The following is a 22,553-nucleotide window of genomic DNA, read 5'->3' as shown; positions in this document are numbered from 1 at the left end:
GCAGATGTTTCACTCTTGGTCCATTTGAAATTTGGTTTTGCTTTTATTTTGTTAATTTTGCTTAGTAGTTTAGAAATGGAATGGACCTGTCTTTTATTCCTTCAGCCAATACATTCATTTCTACTGTCTTGTCACTTCTGCTCAGAAACCTTTGTAGTAACGGTATATAAGCATGTATTATTTGGGGTTTTTCCAATTGTATAATAAACCATTTCAATTTACTTTTTATAAATTATCCATGTGACATCTCACCTCTTTTGAGATATGACCATCATCCCTGCTGTGGATATAATCGCAGTAGAAGTCACGACTAAAAACCTTTTGGTTACTTATAAGTATGTTTACTTTTGAACATGTAATTGGATTTCTTGAAATAGTTGGTGTTGCTTGCAGATTTCAGTTGTGTACAGATATGTCCAGAATTAGGACCTGCAGTTGTAAGCTTCATGAATTGGAGTCACTGCGAGAAGAGTGATCCCTCTAGGGAAAGGTTTCTGCTTGAATTCCCATTTTACTGAATTTCATAAATGAAATACTTTTTTTTGTTTTATTTTTTAAATGTTGGTGAGCAGTCATAATGCATTATTGAAATTGTCATGTAATAGTGTCACATGGGTGAGGAGACTTCTCAGATTAGGTATTTATGTCTTAAATTGGTAAACCACAAATTAAACTTTTTTAATGAAAATTATCTTCCCTTATTCAAAACTTCCCTTATTCCCAGTTACTTCCCTTATCCAAAACCGTGATTCATCAGTCAGCACACTTTGGGGGGCTAGGTAGTGGAGTTTTGGAGGGTCTTGCCTGTCATCTTTAAAACAGCAGAAATTGCAGCTGTCTGCACAGAGGGATCCTCTTGCTTGCGCTGCCCTCTGCATCCAAAACAAGCCTTTCACAGTCCCTTCTGCTGCCATCAGCAGAGCCGGGTGGAAACGCTGCCTGGGCTAAAGGACAGGCTCAGGATGCCATTGCAGGAGGCATGGATAGACTGGAGCCGGGGCAGGAAAGGATTTTGTCATCATTCTTCATCTACCACCAGATTCTTCATATTTGGAGTGGATATGCCCCTTACTTTCACCGGGAGATGCACAGATAAATGGAATTTAAGATCAGACTATTAGCACAGTGCGGTCCTGTGCCATTGTACTTCAAGTCATTATTAAGCAGTGGATTAGGATGTCAAAGTTCTGAATAAAAGATAAGACATAATTTAAGAAAAGCATTTCTTCTCATTCAGCAATGCTTCCTTTTAAGTTGATTGTTCTGATTTTTAAAAAGTACTAACCAAAAATAGACTTAACATGTTTATTTAAAGCTTTTGTAATAGTTTAATGAAACTGAAATGCCTATGAACTTTTCTGCACATTTTCAATATGCCTCCAGACCGGTCTTCACAGGACAAACAAGTTCATTATGTTTACGGCTTATGCTCTTTCCAAGTACTTGTATAAGAAATTGCTTTCTGACCTATTTTCACCACTGACTTACATGACATTTTTTCAAATTGGTCCTGTGTTTGTAGGAAAATGCAAATCTTGGTTGGCTTTTTTGGGTGAGGAAGAAATTGAAGAATTTTTGTTGTGTAGTCAGGAAGGAGATGTTCCAGCATGACCACGGCTAAAACACTAGACTAGCTTTCTCTGGTTTATTCAGCCAGTAGTCTGCAGCTTACAAGTAGGTTTTTCAACAAGCTATTGAGTCGCAAGTTCCTGAAAATCCATACGCATCTGTCACCTCTGTGAGGTGATGACCTTCTGAGCTTCTCTATTTTTGATTTTTGTTTAAAAGTGCCATTACCATTCTTGCAGCTACCAGCCCTTGCCTACCTCCTGGAGCACAAGGCTGTTAATGACAGAAAGTTTCTTTTGACGAAGAGTCGCGCGGAGCCCAGGTTTCCCCACATTCTGTTTCAGCACGTGCACCGGCATTCGCATAGCTGTAGTGTGAACTACATTTGTAAAAAATGCCAATGTGTTTATTTCAAAATCCCTTTTGTTGAAAAGACGAAAGCCAAATAAAGACTTTTGACTGTAATTTAACTTCAAGCCAAAGATTATTTATTGCAGGAAGATACCGGTCAGTAGAAGGAGATAGAAGTGGGGTATAACCTTTGTTTCATAGAAAGTGGCAGGAAAAAAATGGAAGCAATATTCTGATTGCACCTAGCTCTATTTAGATATTATGTTAGATAAAATTATTGCAAACTATTCAAACTATTCCACGTTCCTTGCAGTTTTCCTTTCTTAGTGTCCCAAGGCTTTTGCCTTAGATGTATGAACTCTGACCTTTTTTAAATAATAATTTTTGAGTCAATCAACAGGAAATGCAGGTGGTAAAATAACCTGTATGTGTTATAGCTGAGAAAACTGCAGCCCTTAAGTCGTTTCACAGAGGACATGATTGTACTGAAGCTGTGCTTTGGGAGCCTGGTGACCTGTCCCACAACAGGCAGCAGCAGGGGGTTAATGGGAATACTGTATCATCTCTTGCCATGTGCCCAAATAACCAACTGGAAGAAGTATGTGGCAATGGCTGCAAGTTAGGGAAAAGCCTGTAACATCCAGTCAGTGCTACATACTGGAGAAGATAAATCTGCAGAGGAAATTGTTGAGGCAGATGTTTAATTAGTTGGAGTCAGGCTGGATAAATCAGGATAGGAACTGTCTATGCAGATATGCTGGTGTGCCTGCCTTTTCTCTGGGCTGGTTTCATTGTCTTTAAAAACTAACTGTTCTTTTTGCTTAGGAAAGAAACAGCAAAAACAGTCATACAACCTCTCTGTTATTGTAATGGATTCCCTTGTGTACACTCATAAAATAGAAAATGTAATTGATGTTTTCTTATGGTAATGAAAAATAACTAAGTAGAATACTTTATCATCAATTTGTTTAACCTGTTGCGTGCTCAGCAGCATGTATTGCCCATGCATATTTTACGTGAGAGCTGGAAATAAAACACTCTTGGTTGTGGAATGAGCTCCCAGAGGAGGCTGGTCTAATCCAGTGATGGACCACCTTGAGGAAGGTTCGGTGATGCCTCTCACGCAAGAGAGTTTTCTCAAAATAGCCACAATGGGAGAGAAAGAGGCTATGGATGGGGAGTTACCCTAACCACAGCGGGCTGCAGCAGTGGGGGCAGAAAAGCTGACGGCTCCCTTCAGTGCTGCAGAGACCTTGCTGTGCACATCACGTTGGCCTGGGCAGTGCTGAGATGCTGGGATAAAGGTCCTGTGGAGAACCCCAATATCCACAGATAGTTTAAGGACTGCTTTGTATAACCTTGCCATGTCTAGATCTCTTTGAGAATGTTTTTGAACATTGTGAGCACTCCAGCAGCTGATAGTTTAAATATAAAATTGGTCTGCAGTGTGGCAGATCTACAGAAAGGGAATCACATACTTGAAATCATGAGCATAAGAACTTCTCGTTCTTCCTGAATTTATCAGTGAAAATGTCAGATATGGTGCTGTCTGGATTTTGGACAGATACAATAATGGAGTCTTGAAAAGCCTTTTTAGAAGGGGAGATTTGGGTGGTTTAGTACTTGGTATAATTCTGCTCCCTAGAAATCAGTAAGAGTCTTAATATTAACTTCTAAAAAAGGTAGATATTAGGCATGCTTTTAAAATCCCACCCTCATGCTTTGCAGAGAGTTTTGTAGGTCGCACAGATCATGTTGCATAACTGTAAAATACCATTAGCAATATAACTTGATTTGCTTTACTGCTAAATGATTTTCCTACACAATCAATCTGGTGTCTATTTCTGCTGGTCTTACTTTTACCAATACTTACGTGTTACCCAGTTAGCCTAGGAATTTAGGTTATGGTAGATGTACATTTTAAATGCTACTTTTTAGGAAGGCACTCAGTTGGACCAAGGAAAGCAGTTTTTCCAAGATGAAATGCAGAGACCCTTATGTTCAGATACCACAGCACAGCTAAGACTGGGTCTGACAGCATCCCACTATGTGCAGTAGGCAAGTAGATCTTATCAGGCTTTTTATATCTGCACTAAAGCCTGCATTCAATATTTTCTATAAAATATGTTTGCGTGGCTTACAATTTTAAGAACATAAGAAAGATGATGACTTCATTCTTGATACTTTGTGTATCTTGATGCCATGGTGATTCTCAAATTAAATATGTGCAGGAACTATATGTACACTTGAAAGTTGTCTTCCTTGCCTTTGAGCTGTCTCATTCCTTTTGCTCTTCAACAAATATATTCTCTGGGATGCCAGTTGCCTTCTCCTCCAGAGCTTGACTGAATGGACTATAAATACTAATGTAAGGTAAACAAGAATGCAGAGAGAATGTGTACAGAGGCTTTGTTTTCAAACAAATTAAGCATTGATGTCAGTATATAAAAACTGAATGTTCCTAGGAGGAAATGAGAGACAAAACTAAACAATGTAAAATGCTGAAATGTTAGAATAATCCTGCCTGTTTCTGGTCCATGTCAGCGCCTCTTCATTTGAAATTTCTTGTGAAGAGAGAAGCCTTGTCTGATTAATCTTGTCTGATTTTAAGTAGAAATTCTTTGCAGGGTGAACGTGCTACTGATTATTATTTAATAGCTGCTTCAAACTGCAAACATCCCTGAACCAGAAATGCTCAATCCTTTTAAGAACAAAATGCTATACGAGTTTAATTGTTATAAACAATACCTTCTGCCAACATTTCACAGACATGACCTGTATTTTCCGTAGGTTAGGGTGAGAGTTATTAACTTAGTATTCTGTTCAGTTTGGAGAAAGACTAATACTTTTTCTATAAATGAAAACAGCTGCTTTACAATAACATTCAAGTCCCTAACAGCTGTCAACTAGTGCTTTTTGCATTCTTTAAAATGTGCAAAGTGACCGAAAATAGTCTAAAATAATCTTACTAGTCTGGATAAGTGTATTATCTCACTGCCACAGGAAGTTGAATAAGGAAAGAGAAAAATTCAAGAAACAGGGATAGGACATAAAAATAAAAGCCTCCATATCGTATTTTAGTCTCTACAACAGAACCAGAGGAATTATAGCTGCAAAGGCCAGTTAAAATAATCCATTCCATCACCCAGTAACTCGGAGCTGTGGCAAGCAGCACAACTTATTACAAAACTGGGTTCTGTAGTGGTTTATTATTCCTGTATTTCAGATTTGTTCACACAGAGCTGTTAAGTTATCCTTCAGAACTTCAGGAACAGAAGCTCAAAATAAAGAGTGCTGCTGCAAGCATGAGGCTCATCTTCCATTCAGAAAGCAACTAGGGAAAAAAGATCTGAGTTTTGTTTGAAAATTCACTTTCTAACATATCAGTCTAAGCACCACTTTTAATGTCAGATTTCATGTCTTAAACATGCTTCTGAAACTGTTTATAAACACATTTTATTCAAAACTTAGACGGGAGATAAGCAAAAACTGCAATACAAAGATACTATTTCTGTGAAAAACCACTTATTGTCAAGCACCCCGCCAGGCCCCAGGGAAATCGTGCAGATGCCGTAACGCTGAAGGTTTTCGTTTAAACCTGTCCCACGATTTTTCTATTTCTGGAGTATCTCGGCAGTTATGCTTCTAAATACTTGGCATTGATGCTGTGGTGCTGTATTCGATTTGTCTTGTTCCTGCCTCCTGCAGATGCTAAGGAGAGCTGGCGTTCCCAAAGTGCCGGGAAGGGGCACGACGTCTCCGTGTCCCCGTGGCCGGAGAAAGGGAGGAGGAATGCGGGTCGGGCTGGCAGCGCGGGAGCGCAGCGGTGGCTACAGGCAGGGCAGGCTGGCAGTGAAGAGGCAGGACGGGAGCCGATTATAATGTGCAGATTTGCTCCCTCCGTGGAGCAGGTCGTCTTCAGTTGTGAAGGCAAATATATTTCTGTGGGGTCCTCAGCAAATCCGGTATCTAGAGCGAGGGCCCAGGGTCTCTGTTGCATGGGCAGAATGGCTCTCCTGAAACTACGCCTTAGATTTCGAACGTGGAATCTGCTTCCTGTTGTGCACACTTCCATTTTAATTTCTAAATTGTTGAAAGTTAGGTCTTTAAAGAAATGTAACACTGCAACTTTTAAAAACATCCCTAATAATCCCCAGAACAGAATATAACTCTTGTAAGTTCCTAAATAGATTAAACTCCTTGGACTCTTACGTGTTGGTTGCCTTGAGATGACTGTCGGCATTAATGAAAATTTTCCTTGTTGTTGTCCGTCAATAAATGCTTTCCTTTCATCAGAAGATTAAGACCCTGATGCCTGGCTGCTGGGAGTTCCCAAGGGACCTTGCTGTGAGCCCGTGCTCTCGGCAGGAGCGGAGTCGGCTGGGGAGCCCATCTCTGGCCCCCCCGCAGGACCCTGCCCGGCTCAGGGCAGGCTGTCCCTGGCCCCCCCAGGCACCCGGAGCTGCAGCTGCCCTTTGGAGCAGGGCTGGTGGGTCTCCTTTCCAAGGGGGTGCTTGCATGCGGCAGGAAAAAACAAACTATAGGGAAAAGTGCTAATTCTGAGCATCTTCTGAATGGTGCCTGCTCTCCCAGTTCACGGTGGGGGTTATCGGGGTGTTGGAAAGCACGGGAGAGGAGGAACTAATGGGCTGTAGGTGTTAAGGCCAGGAAAGAAGCATTAAAGTCCTTCCTGATGCTGGCCGGCCCGCTGCACCGCTGGCTGGCCCTGCGGTGTTGGCGTTGGGGCTGGCGCGGCTAGAAACGGAGAATCCTGTTCCTTGGCTGCTCTTGCTGCTGGAGGAACTGCAGGTCTTGCTTGAGTTTTGCTTTCTCATCCCCATCTTGCAGGCAGGGGAATAGGACAAAAAGAAATGGCTGGAAAGGGGTGTGGTGTGTATTTTTATTGCTTATATGTTTATTTATATATTTTTTTTAAAAAGGAGAATTGGGAGGATAAACTATGTAAAACCACAGCTCTGTGATTAAGGCATTTTTAAGAGATGAAGTGCAATTAGAATAACTGTCATTAAAGTTTGATAGTGTCGTTGAATGATGGTAACTGAGGAGTTTAAATTTAAAAGTAAGTATGTTAGAGTAGGCGATGCATATGTTTGCTCTGACTCTTTAAGAGACGGAAGCCCCAGCATCTGTGACAGTGAAAAGCCAATTAATTTGTATTTCCTTGTGTTTACATGCATGCTTTTCTGCTTAATGGTAGTTTTGAGTTTCTTTGGCTTTCAGTGCTTTGTTTTGGATAATTATAGCATCCCCGCAGAGTCTTCTGCCCCCAGTTATGAATGGCTTTACCTGGAAATACTTCAGAAATCCTGGTTTTCCTTGCATTAAGCTGTTTATATTAGCAGGATTTAAATTAAAAAGAACATCAGTATTTGCAGATCCTTGGTCAAGACTCTCCTGCTTGCTTGCCCCCCTTTCACCAAAGAGGCAACACAGTAAAAAAGGTATAAGTGTAAATGTGTAGCCCCAGTTTTCCCAGCTTTCTCCTTGTTTGGCGGTCCCATGCAGTGGTAAGGAGCTGGCTGTCCGGTCCTGCGGCTGCTCCTCAGAGGGGCTTGCTGATGCCGGGTTGTGGCTTTCCTTGGCCCTCCTGCTCAGCACCCTCTGCCCCCACGTTCCCAGAGCTGTGTTTGGGTCAGATGCTCGCTTGCTCTCTGCTGTGATGTGTGTTAAGGAAAGAGGAAGGATTGCCTGCTTGTTATTTTCATAGCAGATTTTCCTCAGCAGGATTGGTGTTGTGCAGGGTGAGACCCTCTGTGCTGGAGAGGGTGTGATAGAGGCTGCTTGAAATGATTTCCTTCTGCCTACAAACTCCATCTCTGTTTTGCAGCAGTAATAATTTATTTCAGCAAGCCCTTTCTCACCAGCCTGCTGATGCTGAGCAGACACTGACGTGACGGGGGGACGGGGATGTTGGTGTACGTGGAACAGCTCATCAGGGAAAAAAGTTTGTGAATAGTTTGTCAGAATAGAAATAGCTCGTTAGTCCTGTGCGTTTGGGCTGATGGGATTCTGGACATCAGCCCGAATGGTTGGGAAAATTTTTCATGCCTGGCCTCTGAAATGAAAGTGAAATATTGAACTGAGTCTATTTTAGAGCTGTTGGTATTGGAATCATACCTTTATTGGTTCTTCTGGATTGGTAATAAAGCTGTAATTTATGTGACATTTTAAATTCTGCAGTTCAGTGTTTGGATGATAGAGACTTTTTTGTTTACTTTATCCACTCTCATGAAGGAAGGCACTGCTGATACACTGGGTACATTCATGGGACCATCTCCTTCCTGCTAGTTTTTTGTGAAGCCTGTAATGGACCCGTCCGGGTGGTTGTATTGCCCCTTGCTGCAATACTATTACTTATAGATCTTATTAGATACTTATAGAAAGCACCTTTCCCACTTCATAATCCAAGTCAGTAAGACAGAGACCTCAAGGTGATCTGCATCACAAATAACCATCTGAGCTTGGATCGCAAGATGTTCACACTGGTGCCGTCTTTTAGGTAGCAGGCTGTGGAGGGGACGTAGGGTGTGTTAGCTGTAGTGTGTACTGCCCTGCCAGTAACCTGTACAGCTGCTTGCCCTGACATTGTCCCTTAAATTTGTGATTAAAAAAAAAAATAAAAAAAAATCTGTATATTGTATTTCTGCTATAGGTACCTTACGTTCTAGATCAAACATGATGATTTCTTTCTCCTTTCAGCTTTATTTAGAGCTGTATATTGCTAATGCAAAAAGAATGAAAGTCTATAGTAGCAATTAAATAAAGCAGTTCTGTTAATATTTTGCAAAGGCTGGTTTGCTGCTAGTTATGCTGCATGTTTTCTATTCTACAAAAAAGCAATGCATAAATGAAGTGTTTGTTTCTTTTTAAGGGGCTTTTGACTAAATTCTTTAATTTCACTGGCTGTCAAGGTAGTGTTAAGTAAAATGGGTTTGAACTGCTGTAGTTTTTGTGTACTGGACTAGATGTCAGAAACCTTTGCCATCACTGGAAATTCTGTCACTCTGGATTTACTATCTGTTTCCCACAGCTGAATTCTTAAGCAGTGTGATTTAACACCTTGGCTCTCCATCAGCCGGTCCTGGCATTTATTTGAATGCATTACACCACTGGTTTCCATAAACTATTTTACAATTGTTTCATATAAATGACTGTTTATTTCTACAAAAACCATCTGTATTTCTGCGGAGAGCAGCAGATAACTGTATGTAAAATTCAGTAATGTCACAACAGTGCAAGTTAAGAAAAAACAGATTGGACTAAAAAAAAAGTCTCATGCTTGGGCGTAATGTTAAAAGTTTGTTTTCACTATTTAAATATCTTTATTTATTAACCAGTATTTGCATTTGTAATGATAAAATCTTTATTCCACTTCAGAGGTGTTGAGGGGCTTTGGGGATTTTTAACGGATAAACAGATTTAAGATGTCCTCATAGTAGTAGGATTTGAGATGTAAACATTCTGGCTTTACAGCTATTTCCTCTCAAACTGTTTACATATTTTCTGTTGTTTTATTGTCATTGCCAAGCACACAATGGAATCCTTGCCCCTTCTGTCATGTTCTAAGAAAAATCCTACAGAAGGAGGCCTGAGACCTCTCTCTGTTCCCAGTTTCTGTGCTCTCCGCAGCGTTATCGATCCCTCTCCCTCTTCAGTCCTCTTTTGTTTATAGTCCTTGCCCAGTATTCATCTTCTAGCCCAGGGTCAGTGTCCGGCATTGATGGGAAAGCTGGTCTTCATCCGTGCCTCTCCAGAGGCAGACTGCGCCCCGGGGAGGACCTCCCGGAGGACGCTGCAATGCCTCGGTTCGTGTACTCCCAGCCAGCACCCAAGGAGCATCCACATGGAGCTATTTTAATTCTTCCATATGCTGCCCATGTGCTGGCAGAGGGAAAGCTGGAATCCAGTAGTCTTACACTTAGCGCGACTGATACTTTCTGACAGACTATTTGAAATGATAGAAATACATAAACCTCCTCTTTTTTATGACCTTGTAATAGCTGCAACATATTTCCAGCAAATATTTTCTATAGCAATAATAAAAAAGTGATAACAAAAAAATAAATATAAATATAGTTTAAACTCAAAAGAAATCACACTTTCAAAACCTAGGGTTGGAGCAGTGAAGCCATAAATCATGTATCCTTGTGAAAGGAGAAACCTGAAATAGGAAAGTACCCCAGACATCAACATTAAATGTTTATCAACTGTTTTCTTTTGACTACTTTCCTGTCTTAGTTCTGTATGTGGACAGAGCCTGAAACATAGCTCATGTTCACTTCTGCTTATTTACTGTCTTTCTGGCATCTACTGCCTTGGCTATTAGGCGATGACTGCCTAACTGCCTGTACATTTCTGATTTTTCACATGTTATTTTAGAATTACAGCCGTATGCGCAGGAGCACTCATGCCGGCGGCGCCTCCAGGTTAGCGCGAGTTGGTGTGACGCATCCTCGGTCGGCGCACCGCACCGTCCCCATGCAGCGATGCCGGCTCTTGTGCGAGCGCAGCCCAGGCCGTGTGGGAGAGGCGGGCGAGGGAGCGCGATGGGGCTGGCTGTACAGAGACGGGGAAATCCTCCTACAGCACTGTACAAACTTCGGCAATTGTTTTGGGTGACGGGCCAAAATAGGACATCCTTCACCACCATGGACGTGCAGGCTGTCTCATAGCTCTTGGCATAGCGTTTGCTGGCTCACCGGGGACAGGTCTTCATCTGCTGCAAAACCAGACGAGTTTTACAGTTCTGCTGAAGTACGGTGGGGTGCGTACCCCTTTCTGCTGCAGGCCTCAGCAGGTCTGGCGTTTGGAGGCTGACGATGTTCTTGTGCCAGAGCATTTTGTAGAGAGTTGTCAGAGGACCTGTGCTAGGAGAGTGAGCTTTAAAACTAATCTGCAAACAGTAACCAAGCACCACGAGCAGACCGTAGTCACCAAGACATTTGGTAGAGGTCAGATAACGAAGATGCTGTACTGTTAAACATGATGTATAATAATATGTTGCTCGTATCTGCTGCTCTCTTGGGTGTGGATGGTGGCAAGTGTTTGTTGAAGGAGTTCAAGGAGAGGCCAGTATACCTTGGCATCCTTACCAGGCAAACTGCAAAATTGTAAAATGAAATTGTAGCAAAGAGCAGAATTAATAGATGACATGCGGACAAATGCAATATACTGAGGAGAAAAATCGGCATAATTTTTTAGAGCAGGTTGTGCCTCAGAAACCGGTGAGCAGTCTTTGAGGAAGTCAGAGACCATCTGAATAAGGATGATGTGTTTTATATAGCATGCTTAGATTTCCAAAAAAGATTTGACAAAGGCTCATAGAGCAATTAAGCTGTCACAGGATGAGAAGGAGGATCCTCACATGGATTAATAATTGATTAAAAGACAGGAAACAAAGAATAGGAATAATGGCCCTCCATTATTAGTAACTAGGTTACTGGTGGAGTTCCACTGGAACTGGTAGAACCTGCATTGTTCCGTTAATGTGGGGCATGGAAAAGGATGTGAATGCTGATGTGACAAAATGTGCTGTTGATACAAAAGAAGTAAGAATAGTGCAAATAAAAGCTGTCTGTGAAGCACTGCAGAGGTATCTCACAATGCTGAGTGACGGGACAATAAAATGAGAGAGGGAATTCAGTGTCAATGAGTGCAAAATAATATACATGGTGGAAAGCAGCCGTAACTGTATGTATACAATGATGGGCTCTAATTACCTTCCATCAGTCAAGAAAAGTATCCTGGAGTCGTCATGGGTAGTTCTCTGAACACTTCAGCTCAGTGCTTAGGAGCAGTCAGAAAGACAAATTGAACATCAGAATTTGGGAAAGGAGTAAAGAACAAACCAGAAAGCATTACTATGCCAGTTCATAAATCATTATGTGCCTGCATCTTAATTGTTATATTTTATCTCAAAAAGGGTAATACAGAAGTAAAAAGATACAGAAATGGATGAGTGCAAAAATGGGTCAGACATGTGAAATGAAGAGGAGATGCTAAGGAGAGAAGATCTTTTCTAGTTTGGAAAAGACATGACTGGGTACAAGAGAAGTCTATGAAGTGCATGTGGTGGAGGGTTTTATCACGGTTGTTCAGAAGACAAGAACTGCATGCTCCGAAAGCAGTAGCTTGGCAATGGCTTTTTGAAACAAAAGGGAATTCTTTTTCTCATACAGTGCAATAAATTCTGGAGGTCAGTGTTATGGAAATCAGAAATTCAAAAGTGTTTTGAACGAATGCATGGACCATAAAGGGAGCAGAAACAGCTGACAAAGAGCATAGCTGGAAGTGGGACTTTTGTGAGAATTATAGGAGCTCTTGAGAGGGAGGTAAAGATAAGGGATAAATAGGACGTAGCAATGTGTTTTGTTGCAGAGACTAACACTGTAAAATATAGGTTCAGTTTTAAACTATTTGGGGTTTCTTGTTTATACGAGTCCTTTTAGTTTAGGTCTGACAACTTCACAAACATTAAATACTGAGGTAAGTCTTTCTATAATCCTTATTTTACCCTATTAACTAGTTTGGAGATGGAGATGGGTTTTGTTTGGGGTTTTGTTTAAAGCCTCATTCTCTTTTTAAGTGTTAGTGTTTGTTTATTGTGCAGATTCAACCCCTGACCGTGGTATTCTTCATTGCTATTGAAAGTTAATGGGGGAAAAATTGCATTCCAAACATTTGAACCTGTAGTAGCCATGGCTGAACTTAGTTGATCTCTGGTGATCGGTTCAATTTAGTTACGATTTTTAGCCATTAGGCTGGGGCTGAATGATGGTGATTTGGTTGAGGCCAAATGTCTGTAGAAAATTGGCTGTTTGATAAGAGCCCTGTTATCAGAGGGGGATACTTTCTCATTTACATTTAGATGAGTATTGATTATTTATTTACTCAGAGAAGTGAGATTCGTTCCCAATCTTATCTCTCTCGTCTCTGCTTGTCAGCAGAAAGAGAGATAGAGCTCCTGACATCAGCCCAAGATAACAGCACTTTGTAGTGAAGATAAAAGTTGGAATGGGCCTTTTTCTAGTCTTGACTGAAGGGATAAGTTTTAAAAATTAGAACTGATGGGTCATGCTTTCAAAACCCCATTCTGAAGGCTTTGCAGCTTAAATGGCAACAGAATTGGTTTGTTGTTATGCGGATGGCCATTCGCCTTTTGTAAGAGAGCTGCTTAATTTGATTATGCGGTGGGATCCTTCCTGGGGCACCTTTGTATTGTGCCCTAGGAAAGCTGTGGCTGTAGTACTGGGGGTTGTTTCCTTGTTCGTTTTTAATTCCTGATAAACCTTCCTCTGTTTAAAGGCGTATCTTGAAATAATGAAGTACAGTGGATATCTGTAGGCAGAAGCCACGGTGTGGACGGTTAAATGGGGATTTCAGCGGGAGGGAGGTGTGTTACGGAGGATCAGCTCCGCAGGCTTCAGGGATGGGGAGCGTGGCCCTGGGAGTGAGCAGCTCTGTCTGTCTGTCGAAGCCAGCCCCATTCCTCCACGGCTGCTGGTCTGTCGGTACACAGAACGAGTCTAGAAGAGAAAAACTGCTGTTGCTGGTCGTATTTGCAGTATGTGGCTTAGGCACCCGCTCCTGCGTGTGGGACGCTTTGCCAGTGGCGCGGCCCAAGAACGGAGAAGACCTAATGCCGCAGGCCACCAGATCTGATGGAGGAGGGGCCCAGAGAGAGCTCTCAGGCTCTCCTGGGCGGCCTCTGGGGCCCCAAACAAACCTCTGCTGTTTTTTGAACAAAAAGAGTTTGCTTGAAGGTATAGCCACTTCTCTTTCACCATTTTGTGGCTCGTTTCAGGCTGCTGCCTTGGTTCCCTCCTTCCTCTCCAGACACAAGAATGCTTGTTTCTCCAGCCCTGCTTGCTTTAACCCAGCAACAGTTTCTCTCTCTCCAAGTATTTGTGACGAAATTCCAGAACTAGAAGAGGGGTTCACATTCATTAGCTTTGTCTTCTGGATATTTTGCCCTGGTAACTTGAATTTTAACGTACTCGCTCCCAGTTCGGTGGTGGAACATAATACGCATGATTTACTCTCCCCCCTTGCTCCAGCAAGCAGCGTTGTGTGAGAGCCCGGGGCTGCAGCCCCAGCCCGATGCCGCTGGATGCAGGACGTGCTGGAGCAGCCGTCCCTGCCGTCAGCGGGAGAGCTCTGCTTGGGTCGCGGGCCAGCATCGTCCGTGCCAGGATTTTAAAGGTTTGTTTTACAACTGCGAGGAGCATTTGCATCAGATTACAGAAATCCATAAAATACAGCTTTGGTATTACCACTTGAAATTTTGTTGAAATTCCCAGAGCAGTATTCTGTTCGGAGGCCATTAAATTACCTAATATTTCTACTACAATGACATCATTTGAACTTGCAGGAGAAGTCTGGCAGTAAAACTCCTCCACAGAATCAGCCTAACTTTTTTCATCTGTTGTGAAGTAGAGGTCATGTAAATGTGTACAGATATTTAAAATACATCATTTAAGAGTACATACTCTCTAAAAATCCTTTTACACTTTTTTATTAATTTCTTAGTATTTTCTTTTTAAAGGTGGCCTTGGTTTCTGATCTGTAGCTCTATCTCATTGCTTTATTAATACAGTCTTGACACAAACTGGATAAAATAATTTACCTGATCACAGAACTCTCAAGTTGCTCCAGATAAAAATCATCCTTTGACATTGGCATGGTGGTGTTGAGGGGTGTGATCATCAATGGCTCTCCGCAGGATGGCGGGAAGCTTGTTCAGCAGCATGAGGATTGTTTCTGAGGTGGGCGATGCTGTTCTTTTGAGTGGATCCAGCTGGTGGAACTGGATCCACGCAGAGGGATGGTAAACCGCTGCCAAGCTCCTGCTTTTAACCTTGTCCCCTTGTCATCATGTGCACATGATTCTCTGATAAGTTTAAGGCTTTGGTAGCGTTGACATCTGTCCTTTTGCCCCATCCCACTGTCTCAGAAACCCAGCGGCGCGTCCATCTCTCTGCGCTGGAGAGAGCGCAGCGCGTGGTTCAGTGCCAGTCCCCTGCAGCAGCTCTCGCGCAGCACTGAGCGAATGAAAGAAAATTGTACAAATAGAAATGATTTGGTGGATAGGTGAAGGTATAATACTTAAAAGTGCATTTTATGGAATGGATCTGCTTGGCTCATCGCACACGTGTTCTGGGTGCATCAACCCGAGAGGGCACCTGCGGAGGTGCCAGGTGAGGCTGGGGCTGGGAGTGGAGCCGCGGCTCTTGCTGCACCGTGCTCAGGGAGGCCTGCCCGACTGTTAATAGTTCCGAGAGAGGCTCATTTCACTTCTTCCTCTGCTCTGATTTTACATGGTTTTGGGTGGGGGTGAGAGAGGGGCTGTAATGAAGAACCAGGGAGCTGGGACGCAGCGATGGGCGCTGGCATCAGCAGATCCTGGTCCTGGTGATCGTGGGCTGAGGCTCTGGTGGAGGCAAGAGAACCCCGTCTGCAGTAGGAGCACTTGGAGTTAGGGATTTGGTACCAGGAACCAAGAACACAGACGTTCAGATGGGAACCAACAGTTCTGCTAGCTTTGTTGTTGCTGGGGTAGTATTCAGCATTTGGATGTAGTTTGGGAACCTCTGGAAAGTACTTCTTCCCAACAGACAAAGCAAACAGGTTTTGCTGTTGCTGATTCTGTTTTTAAACCTACACCAGTTTTTAAATACAAATTGATTTACCACTTTGATATTTGTTTCAATACAGTATATTTTGCTTGAGCCTAACAAGCCAGGCCTCTGTTTATTTAATTTATTTTAAATTTTTAATCACATTTCCAGTAGCTGGCAGAGGAGAAATGATGGTGCTGTATATATTTGCCTTTCTGTTGTTTGTGCTGGTATGAGACATCTCTGCTGTTTCTTGAGTGCGGTTTGTTCTGTAAATGCTTCGACCAGCTACATATGCAGTTGCTGATTGCACTGGGCAGGGAGGGAGCAGTTGTGCTTTCCTCCTGTGGCCTGCAAATAGCCTGGTTCTGTACATGCTCTGAGAGTCACCGGGAATAAGGGGGCTCCATTTTACGGAGAAATAATGTTCCACTTCGGGAGCGGAACGCGCTTGGGCCATGCAGCGAGCGCTTCACATGGCTTCTGGGGAGACGAAATGAGAAGCTGTAATTGAAATTCTGCTGTAGTAAATTTAAAATTAATTGGCTAACAAATTCCATTTCTTAGGCATGCCATCTGAGGCTAAAATACTTAATTTTTTTATATGTTTTAAATATTTCATCATATACTATCATAATTCAAAGTCAGGAAACACTCAGAAATATTTTAAGTACTGATAAAGAGGGAATAGATTTCAGTTATTTCAGTTCTAGTTTTTTAGTTACATTAAGACCTGTTTAAAAGGTGCTTTGCATCACTTAAATTTTTTCAGGTATCTGTTTAGCGTTATTTTACCTGATTATACAGGAATTACACAGCTGAGAATTTTGTGTGCACTTCAGCTCTCCAGTGTGAGCAGGAGTGGAGATCCACCCTGCGCTGCTTGGGGGTGCAGCGAGGACAGGAGCTCATCTGCCTCCTCCAGCTCCTGCCTTTGGAAGTGGCTTTTCTTCTGCCTGGAGTCCCACGTGGAGTTTGGCTTACCGGAGTCACCCCTCTCAGCTGGCCTGGACCGGACTTACAGGGGTTTCACCTGGAATTGTATTAGTGTGTTCTTTTTTTATTCCAGTTAAGGCATATAGCTTAAGGATCCGTTAAACTGAAAGATTTTTTTTTTAAAAGTGGCCTAATTTTTGTCAAAACAATCTTGTAATATTTTTCTGTAGTTGGAAAACAGTTTTTTAAGTAGTATCATCTCTCCTTCAGTGATTTGGTTTGAGAAGAAGGAAGTTGGTACCTGAATCTTGAAGATCTACAATTAAATGCGATATATATGAAAATAATTTATTTGAAGCAACAGCATCTGTACGTGCTTATGTTTGAATGCAGTTCAATGTTAACAGTGTACAGATCTCTGGAAAAAGACAAAGTCCATCTCTCTGACCCTTTCTGCTCCTTGCAGCCGTTGAACTGTTGGGTGATGCCAAACTGCCCTCGGCACATTGTCCCAGCTCAGCCTGGAAAGCAGTGCCGATCGCTGCTGATGGGTAAGGAGGTCCTTACCCCGCACTTCAGAAGTGCAGCCTTTTGAGAAATGCACCATTGGCAGCGGTAGAAATAGCCAAACTGGGTGTCATGGAGCTGATTTTCATGACAAAACACAATTCATAAAAGAAGGGCTGCTTTCCTTCCCAGGTTCTTCTCAGTGCTCTGTGCAGGTACCACTCGTGGGGCTGGGCTGCGGTGTGCCGCAGCCCCGGGCAGCGCGGGAAGGGGCTCCGTCCCCCGCAAACAGCAGCCGGGGTAATGTTCACAGCAGCCTGTCTTCAGTCTGTGAAGAGCCACAGAGAGGGCAGAGCAAAGGGGAGCAAACACACTGTGCTTTTTCACATCAGGAAGGATGCCCAAATAATACAACACAGATATACGCCAAGGCCTGAGTAGATATTTCTTACAACTGGCAATACCCCTGTCTTGTGGCATGGGCAGGGTATTTAATACAGGCTCATCTGGTGTAGGAATAATACAAGAAATGTCGGACAAGAGTTTGTCAGCTAGCGTTGTTAGACAGCGGAAGATGACTGGAACGTGTTGTTTCCTTGCACGCCATCCTCCACCTTTCTATGATAGGGCCCTTCCCTTTGGCAAAGAGCTTTGAAACATAAACATCTACCTGCCTTACTTCTAGGCTACAAGTAATCTCATGTTAGTTGAACGTGATAAGCCATCACTTTGTTAGAAAACAGATGATTTTACAAGTTACTTTATGTTTCAGGTCCTCAGTATCGGCTGGAGAAGCAGAGTGAACCTAATGTCCCAGTAGATTTAGACTGTACCTTGGAGAGCCAGAGCACTTTGGAATTCTGCCTTGTCCGGGAGAACAGTATGTTTCCCCTTTTCACTTTTGCTCTTGTAAATTGCTTAAACTCACATAAGTTATGTATTTTGGAATACAAGCTGTACTGTCTGGGCAAGTAAGTTTTGTCGAGACTCTCTTTCCCAAGGCACTTCTCAGTTGTGCCAAAACAATATTCCAGAGGGAAATGATGGATTTCATACCTTCTAGTAAATAGTCTGCATCCTGTTTATCACTTCATGATTAATCTTTTTCTGTTAAACTCTGCTCTGTAAAGTTATGACCAACCCTGAAAAACACTGGAAATATGAAACTTTTTCTGTTGCAGGCATTGCTTAGTGAATAAAGTGATTGGTCTGCAGTATATTTTGCCATGTCAATACAGCTGTTAGAGGCACTGATTTTTTTCTAATAGAATTTAAAGAAATTAACCATGCAGATATAACTAGAGCAGTTTGATGATTTTTTAAGTGCTAGACAGATAATCTTCTCTCCGGCTATGCTCAAATACTTTTATTCTGTTACTGTTTTAATGGTGCTAATATTATTTCCTGATTTATTTCTTTAGAATGAATTATATGAAACTTTAAAAAAAAACATTTAACATTGATTTGTGTTTGTCCTCCATAGCATTTTGGTCTGTCCTTCATCCTTTCCAACAGTCATGCTCTCAGTTTTGGGGTTTTTGTCATTCCATTTTAATTCAGCTGCAAAAATGTTGATTGTACTAATGAGGAACCCAGTAGCATTCATGCTCTCAGCCAAGACCATGCTCAGAGTGTTTGCTGCAAACAATCATAGTAAGAGCCTGTTTCAAGTAGTAGAAGAGTTTTTTTCTTTCTTTACAAAGATTAGACCTTTCCATTTGTGCTTTTTGGCTATAGCATTTCATATTTTATCCTAGAATGACAGCAGAGCATCCCTGAAGTACCTCCTAATTCCAGTGGCAAGCAGTAGACATTTAAGGCATAGCAGAGGTGAGATGCAGCTGCCACGAGCTCTCTGGTGGTACATCAGTGCTGGAGCTGAGATTAAGCACTTGCAGTTTTGGCTGCCGTTCTCTGTAGAGTGGGACTTGCTCCCAAAATATTCTTGATGCTCCTGGTTCATTTCTTGATTAAATGATTCTAAGAAACTGTAGGAGAGAATGCACAGAAGGTAGCAGGGGTGCTGTGCATGAGGAAATGGAGCGATTTTAACCTCACTAATCAAGTTGCACTCTTCCACAAGCCAGAATTCCCTGACGTCTGCATCCCAGCTATTATTTTTGTATCAATTTTTAATCTATGAAAAGATACGTAATAGTCATACTTTCATGGGTTTTGCACATTTTGATTAAAAATAACAATTTTTTATCCAGGCTCTGTAAGTAAAAGTATATTGTATATACTGCATTTTTAACGTATTTTCATCATCATGGAGAAATCCATGCTGTTGCTTGTAGCTATATCTACTGATGCTCTTAGCTGTCATGAGTGACGAGGTGCAGGTTGCGCCATTACTTTAATAGTAAATCTGTCCTAAGTTTGTAAGTGGTTTAGCAGGAGGCATTTGGTCTACTCTGCACCAGTAAGTAGCAAATGCTCCAGGAGAGCCTCAGGGGCCTTGTCCCAAAATAAACATCAGTCGTAATGTTGAGGGAACACTTTTCCCTTTCCCTGAAGTCCTTGTGCAGCAACTGCTACTCTTCCCTCCTCGGCGAAGGGACACAGAAGCAAGCTCCTCAGCAGAACAGAAGGTGGGAAGGCGTAGGATAGATCCCTGAGGCTGTCATGTTAAAAGTACACTTAATTCGTGAGCTCTCCTGGCCCTCATTAAGCAAATTGATGGTGCCCATCTAAGAGGGTGATCTGGAGCCCCTTGCTAGGGTGGTGATTTCCCTGTAATGGGAAACACCCTGGGCTGGACCCCAAGGGCTCCCCGTGCTCCCAGTGCTGCTGCAGCTGCCATCCTCCTCTGCTGCGGTGGCATCACATCGGTAGGTGGTGGCTTTTTGTCCCATTTCGTGTTTGTCAGCCAGCACCTGGAACATGGAAAAGTGAAGGCAAAACAGACACTTGGACTCCGTAGAGTTCAAGAGCAGGTCACTGTTTTAGTTTGTTCAAGGCTGACAGTAATCTAGGCAAAATAATAAATGCTTACATGAATTCTGTCTCTTTTCTGCTGTGCTATTACTGAATGTTTTCTGAATTGGTACCAAACTTGAATAAGGAATGCAGGAGAAATCTTCTGCTTATAGTTTCTCCCCCAAAATGTGGGTGAATTTAAAGTGATCTTCCATTGTCCCTGCTTGGGGATATATATGAAACACCCATGCAGTTAACTCTCTACACACATGGATGTTCAAGGACAATACAGTATATAAGATCAGTCATAATTCATGCATTGTACATAGCCTGGTTCCCCTAATACACAGTAAGAAATTGGATTTTGTAGTGCTTAAGGAGCTATCTATTGGTGTGGCATTAGGATAGAAATATTGACAGTTTTGCACTATTAATAAAATAATAGCTTGAAAATCCTAACATCAAAATGAAATATTCATTTTGTGCATTTTGTTTTTATTTGAAATACTTCTAGCTTGGATATGCCAGTCAGGAAAAACTCTGTTATAACAGCTATTATTTGTAAATGTGCTCTTCATAGTCTCATATTCATTTATAAATATATATATATATGTGTATGATGCCAAACATCTGCTAGTAAAATAGCTGCCAGTTTCCTTTGGGCAAATAGAAAGTTTATATTTCAGGGTATTAAATGAAACAGAAAACTATCCATTATTAAGAAATATGTATGGAGAAATCCCCTATCTATCCAACATTTACTAATAGCATTCAAACTAATAAACTGTTTCCAGTATGCAGAACTTTTTAACTCGCACAAAGATTTATCTTTAAACTAAAAGCCTGCACTTTGTAATGTGAAATGCTTTTATGTGTAGTAGCAAACTGTTCATGGCTAATTTAGTTTTATTCTTACCATCTTACTTCTGGAAAGTTCCTCTTTCTCATTTTATCATTAGATAGTAATTAGTATTCAAGGGAAATTGGTCTTAATATATTAAAATTGGTTTAGTGCCTTTAGACCTGTACCAAAGCCCATGTCTTATTGGAAAATGTAATTGGGGACTCTGTGTATGTAATTAATTGTATTACAATTAAGAACTTTCATTAAGCAATATACTAGTACATTAAAGTAATAAGGGACATTTTTGCAATGCAGTTAACTTTATATTTTGTTGTTTTATCGAGGAAATACAGGTTCACTTGCTCTTTAATAGGCTACATACAGCATTTCAATATTCTGATATTACTAATATGTCATTTTTATATGTCCTCTAGTGCTTACAGGAGTCCCTTTTGGATAAGGCTCCTTATTTTAGCTTCTTACTTATTTTCAGAGTTGTGCTTCTGGTGCCTGTTGTTTCATTACTGTTTGTCTCATTTGAAAATCAAGATTTTTCTATGAGGAGATTGGACTGAGTTACAAATATAACTCTGTATTTCACAGTAGTTCAAGTACTAGAACAAAAATACTATCTCTATACTGAATCTGTTTTTTAAAAAATGAAACAGAACAAAGCAAAAAAACCCCAACAACAGAGTAAAGGTCTTCAACTGTTGTTTCCAGACTGGGAAATATGTCGATTTTCTGGGTGACCATGAAATCTAGAGACTGCGAACTAGTGCCATGACTGTGACTTCCGAAATACCATAGTGCTTCACCACAGTGGCCATCTTAAAGAGTAGAAGTATGTAGCCCTTGATACCATTTTTGCTTTTCATTCAGCTTCTGTGGGCAGAAAACACAACTCTGGTGTTTTTTAAAAGTAGGGGGCTGTGGTTTAATGGTTTGTATGGTTCTGCTGCACAAGCAGTCTGAGCAGAGATGGAGAGCAGTCTGACTGGCCAGGAGGTCCTTCCTCTGATGAGGACTGAGACGGGAGAGTTGTTAAGAATCAGATGGATAAAGAAAAGACACGTAGCTGCATGGAATGCATACGCTTCTGTATGGGATCTCCATCCAGCACCACGCGTTCTCACACAGTGGCTTTGGTTTTAGGCATTGAAAAACATTTCGGTGAGAACGTCATCAGCCGCGCAGCGTCTGCAGTTCTGTCCAGGAGATGGAGTCTGCAAACACAGACTGCCTGCGCTCTCCACTGAACCGGACCTAACTTCATTTTAACCTACATTGTGCTTGAAGTTCAGCAGCGTGGGGCAGCCTACACGGTGTCTGCACAGCCCCGAGCACAGCAGGGCGCTGCTCTGCCAGGGTGCCTCCAGTCGCTGCTGAGCAGAAGCAATGATAACGAGTAGAGCTGGTTAAAGGTGGTGGGAGGTTGGTCTCAAGTTATCCTGGTACTGCCCAGGGTAGCGCCGAAGCCGTGGCCGCCGGCGCAGGGCGAGCCAGCCGGCCGTGCAGGCAGCAGGCATCTGCTCTGCCCCTGCGGGCAGCTGCCCGCGCCACCCTCGTCGCTGCCCGCGCCACCCTCCTCCTGCCCGCGCCACCTTCATCCTGCCCGCACGCACGTGCCCCGAGGGTAGTGCGGGAGGGTTGGCACCAGTCGTGGCAGTGCCAGGATGCCGGAAAATGAAGAGACTCCCTGTTCAGCTGTGCCACGCGTTGCTCGGTCCCTGGCTTGGGGACAGCGGGGCAGAAGCACGGGTTTCCCCTCGGCCGTTCTTTTCCTGTTC

At 42.4% G+C, this 22,553-nt stretch overlaps 2 protein-coding genes across 4 annotated transcripts in view; both read left to right on the top strand.

The window, feature by feature from the left end:
• MAPKAP1 (MAPK associated protein 1) overlaps window positions 1-22,553 on the top strand; it is a 108,585-nt gene that overhangs the window by 63,010 nt on the left and 23,022 nt on the right. For 2 of the 3 annotated variants that reach the window (XM_069771412.1, XM_069771413.1), the window contains exon 8: window positions 17,773-17,880. The exons of the other annotated variant lie outside the window; for it this stretch is intronic. In XM_069771412.1, coding sequence (XP_069627513.1) covers window positions 17,773-17,880 — 108 coding nt within the window. The remainder of the gene's footprint in view (window positions 1-17,772; window positions 17,881-22,553) is intronic. 3 annotated transcript variants of the gene reach the window in all.
• Window positions 4,705-22,553, top strand: part of HSPA5 (heat shock protein family A (Hsp70) member 5) — a 100,403-nt gene continuing 82,554 nt past the window's right edge. The window contains exon 1 of the mRNA XM_069771411.1: window positions 4,705-4,716. The gene's annotated coding sequence lies outside the window, so the exon portion shown is untranslated. The remainder of the gene's footprint in view (window positions 4,717-22,553) is intronic.

This window comes from Haliaeetus albicilla, chromosome 26 (assembly GCF_947461875.1).
Source record: "Haliaeetus albicilla chromosome 26, bHalAlb1.1, whole genome shotgun sequence".
NCBI lineage: Eukaryota > Metazoa > Chordata > Aves > Accipitriformes > Accipitridae > Haliaeetus > Haliaeetus albicilla.
This window is presented reverse-complemented; position numbering and strand designations above follow the sequence as displayed.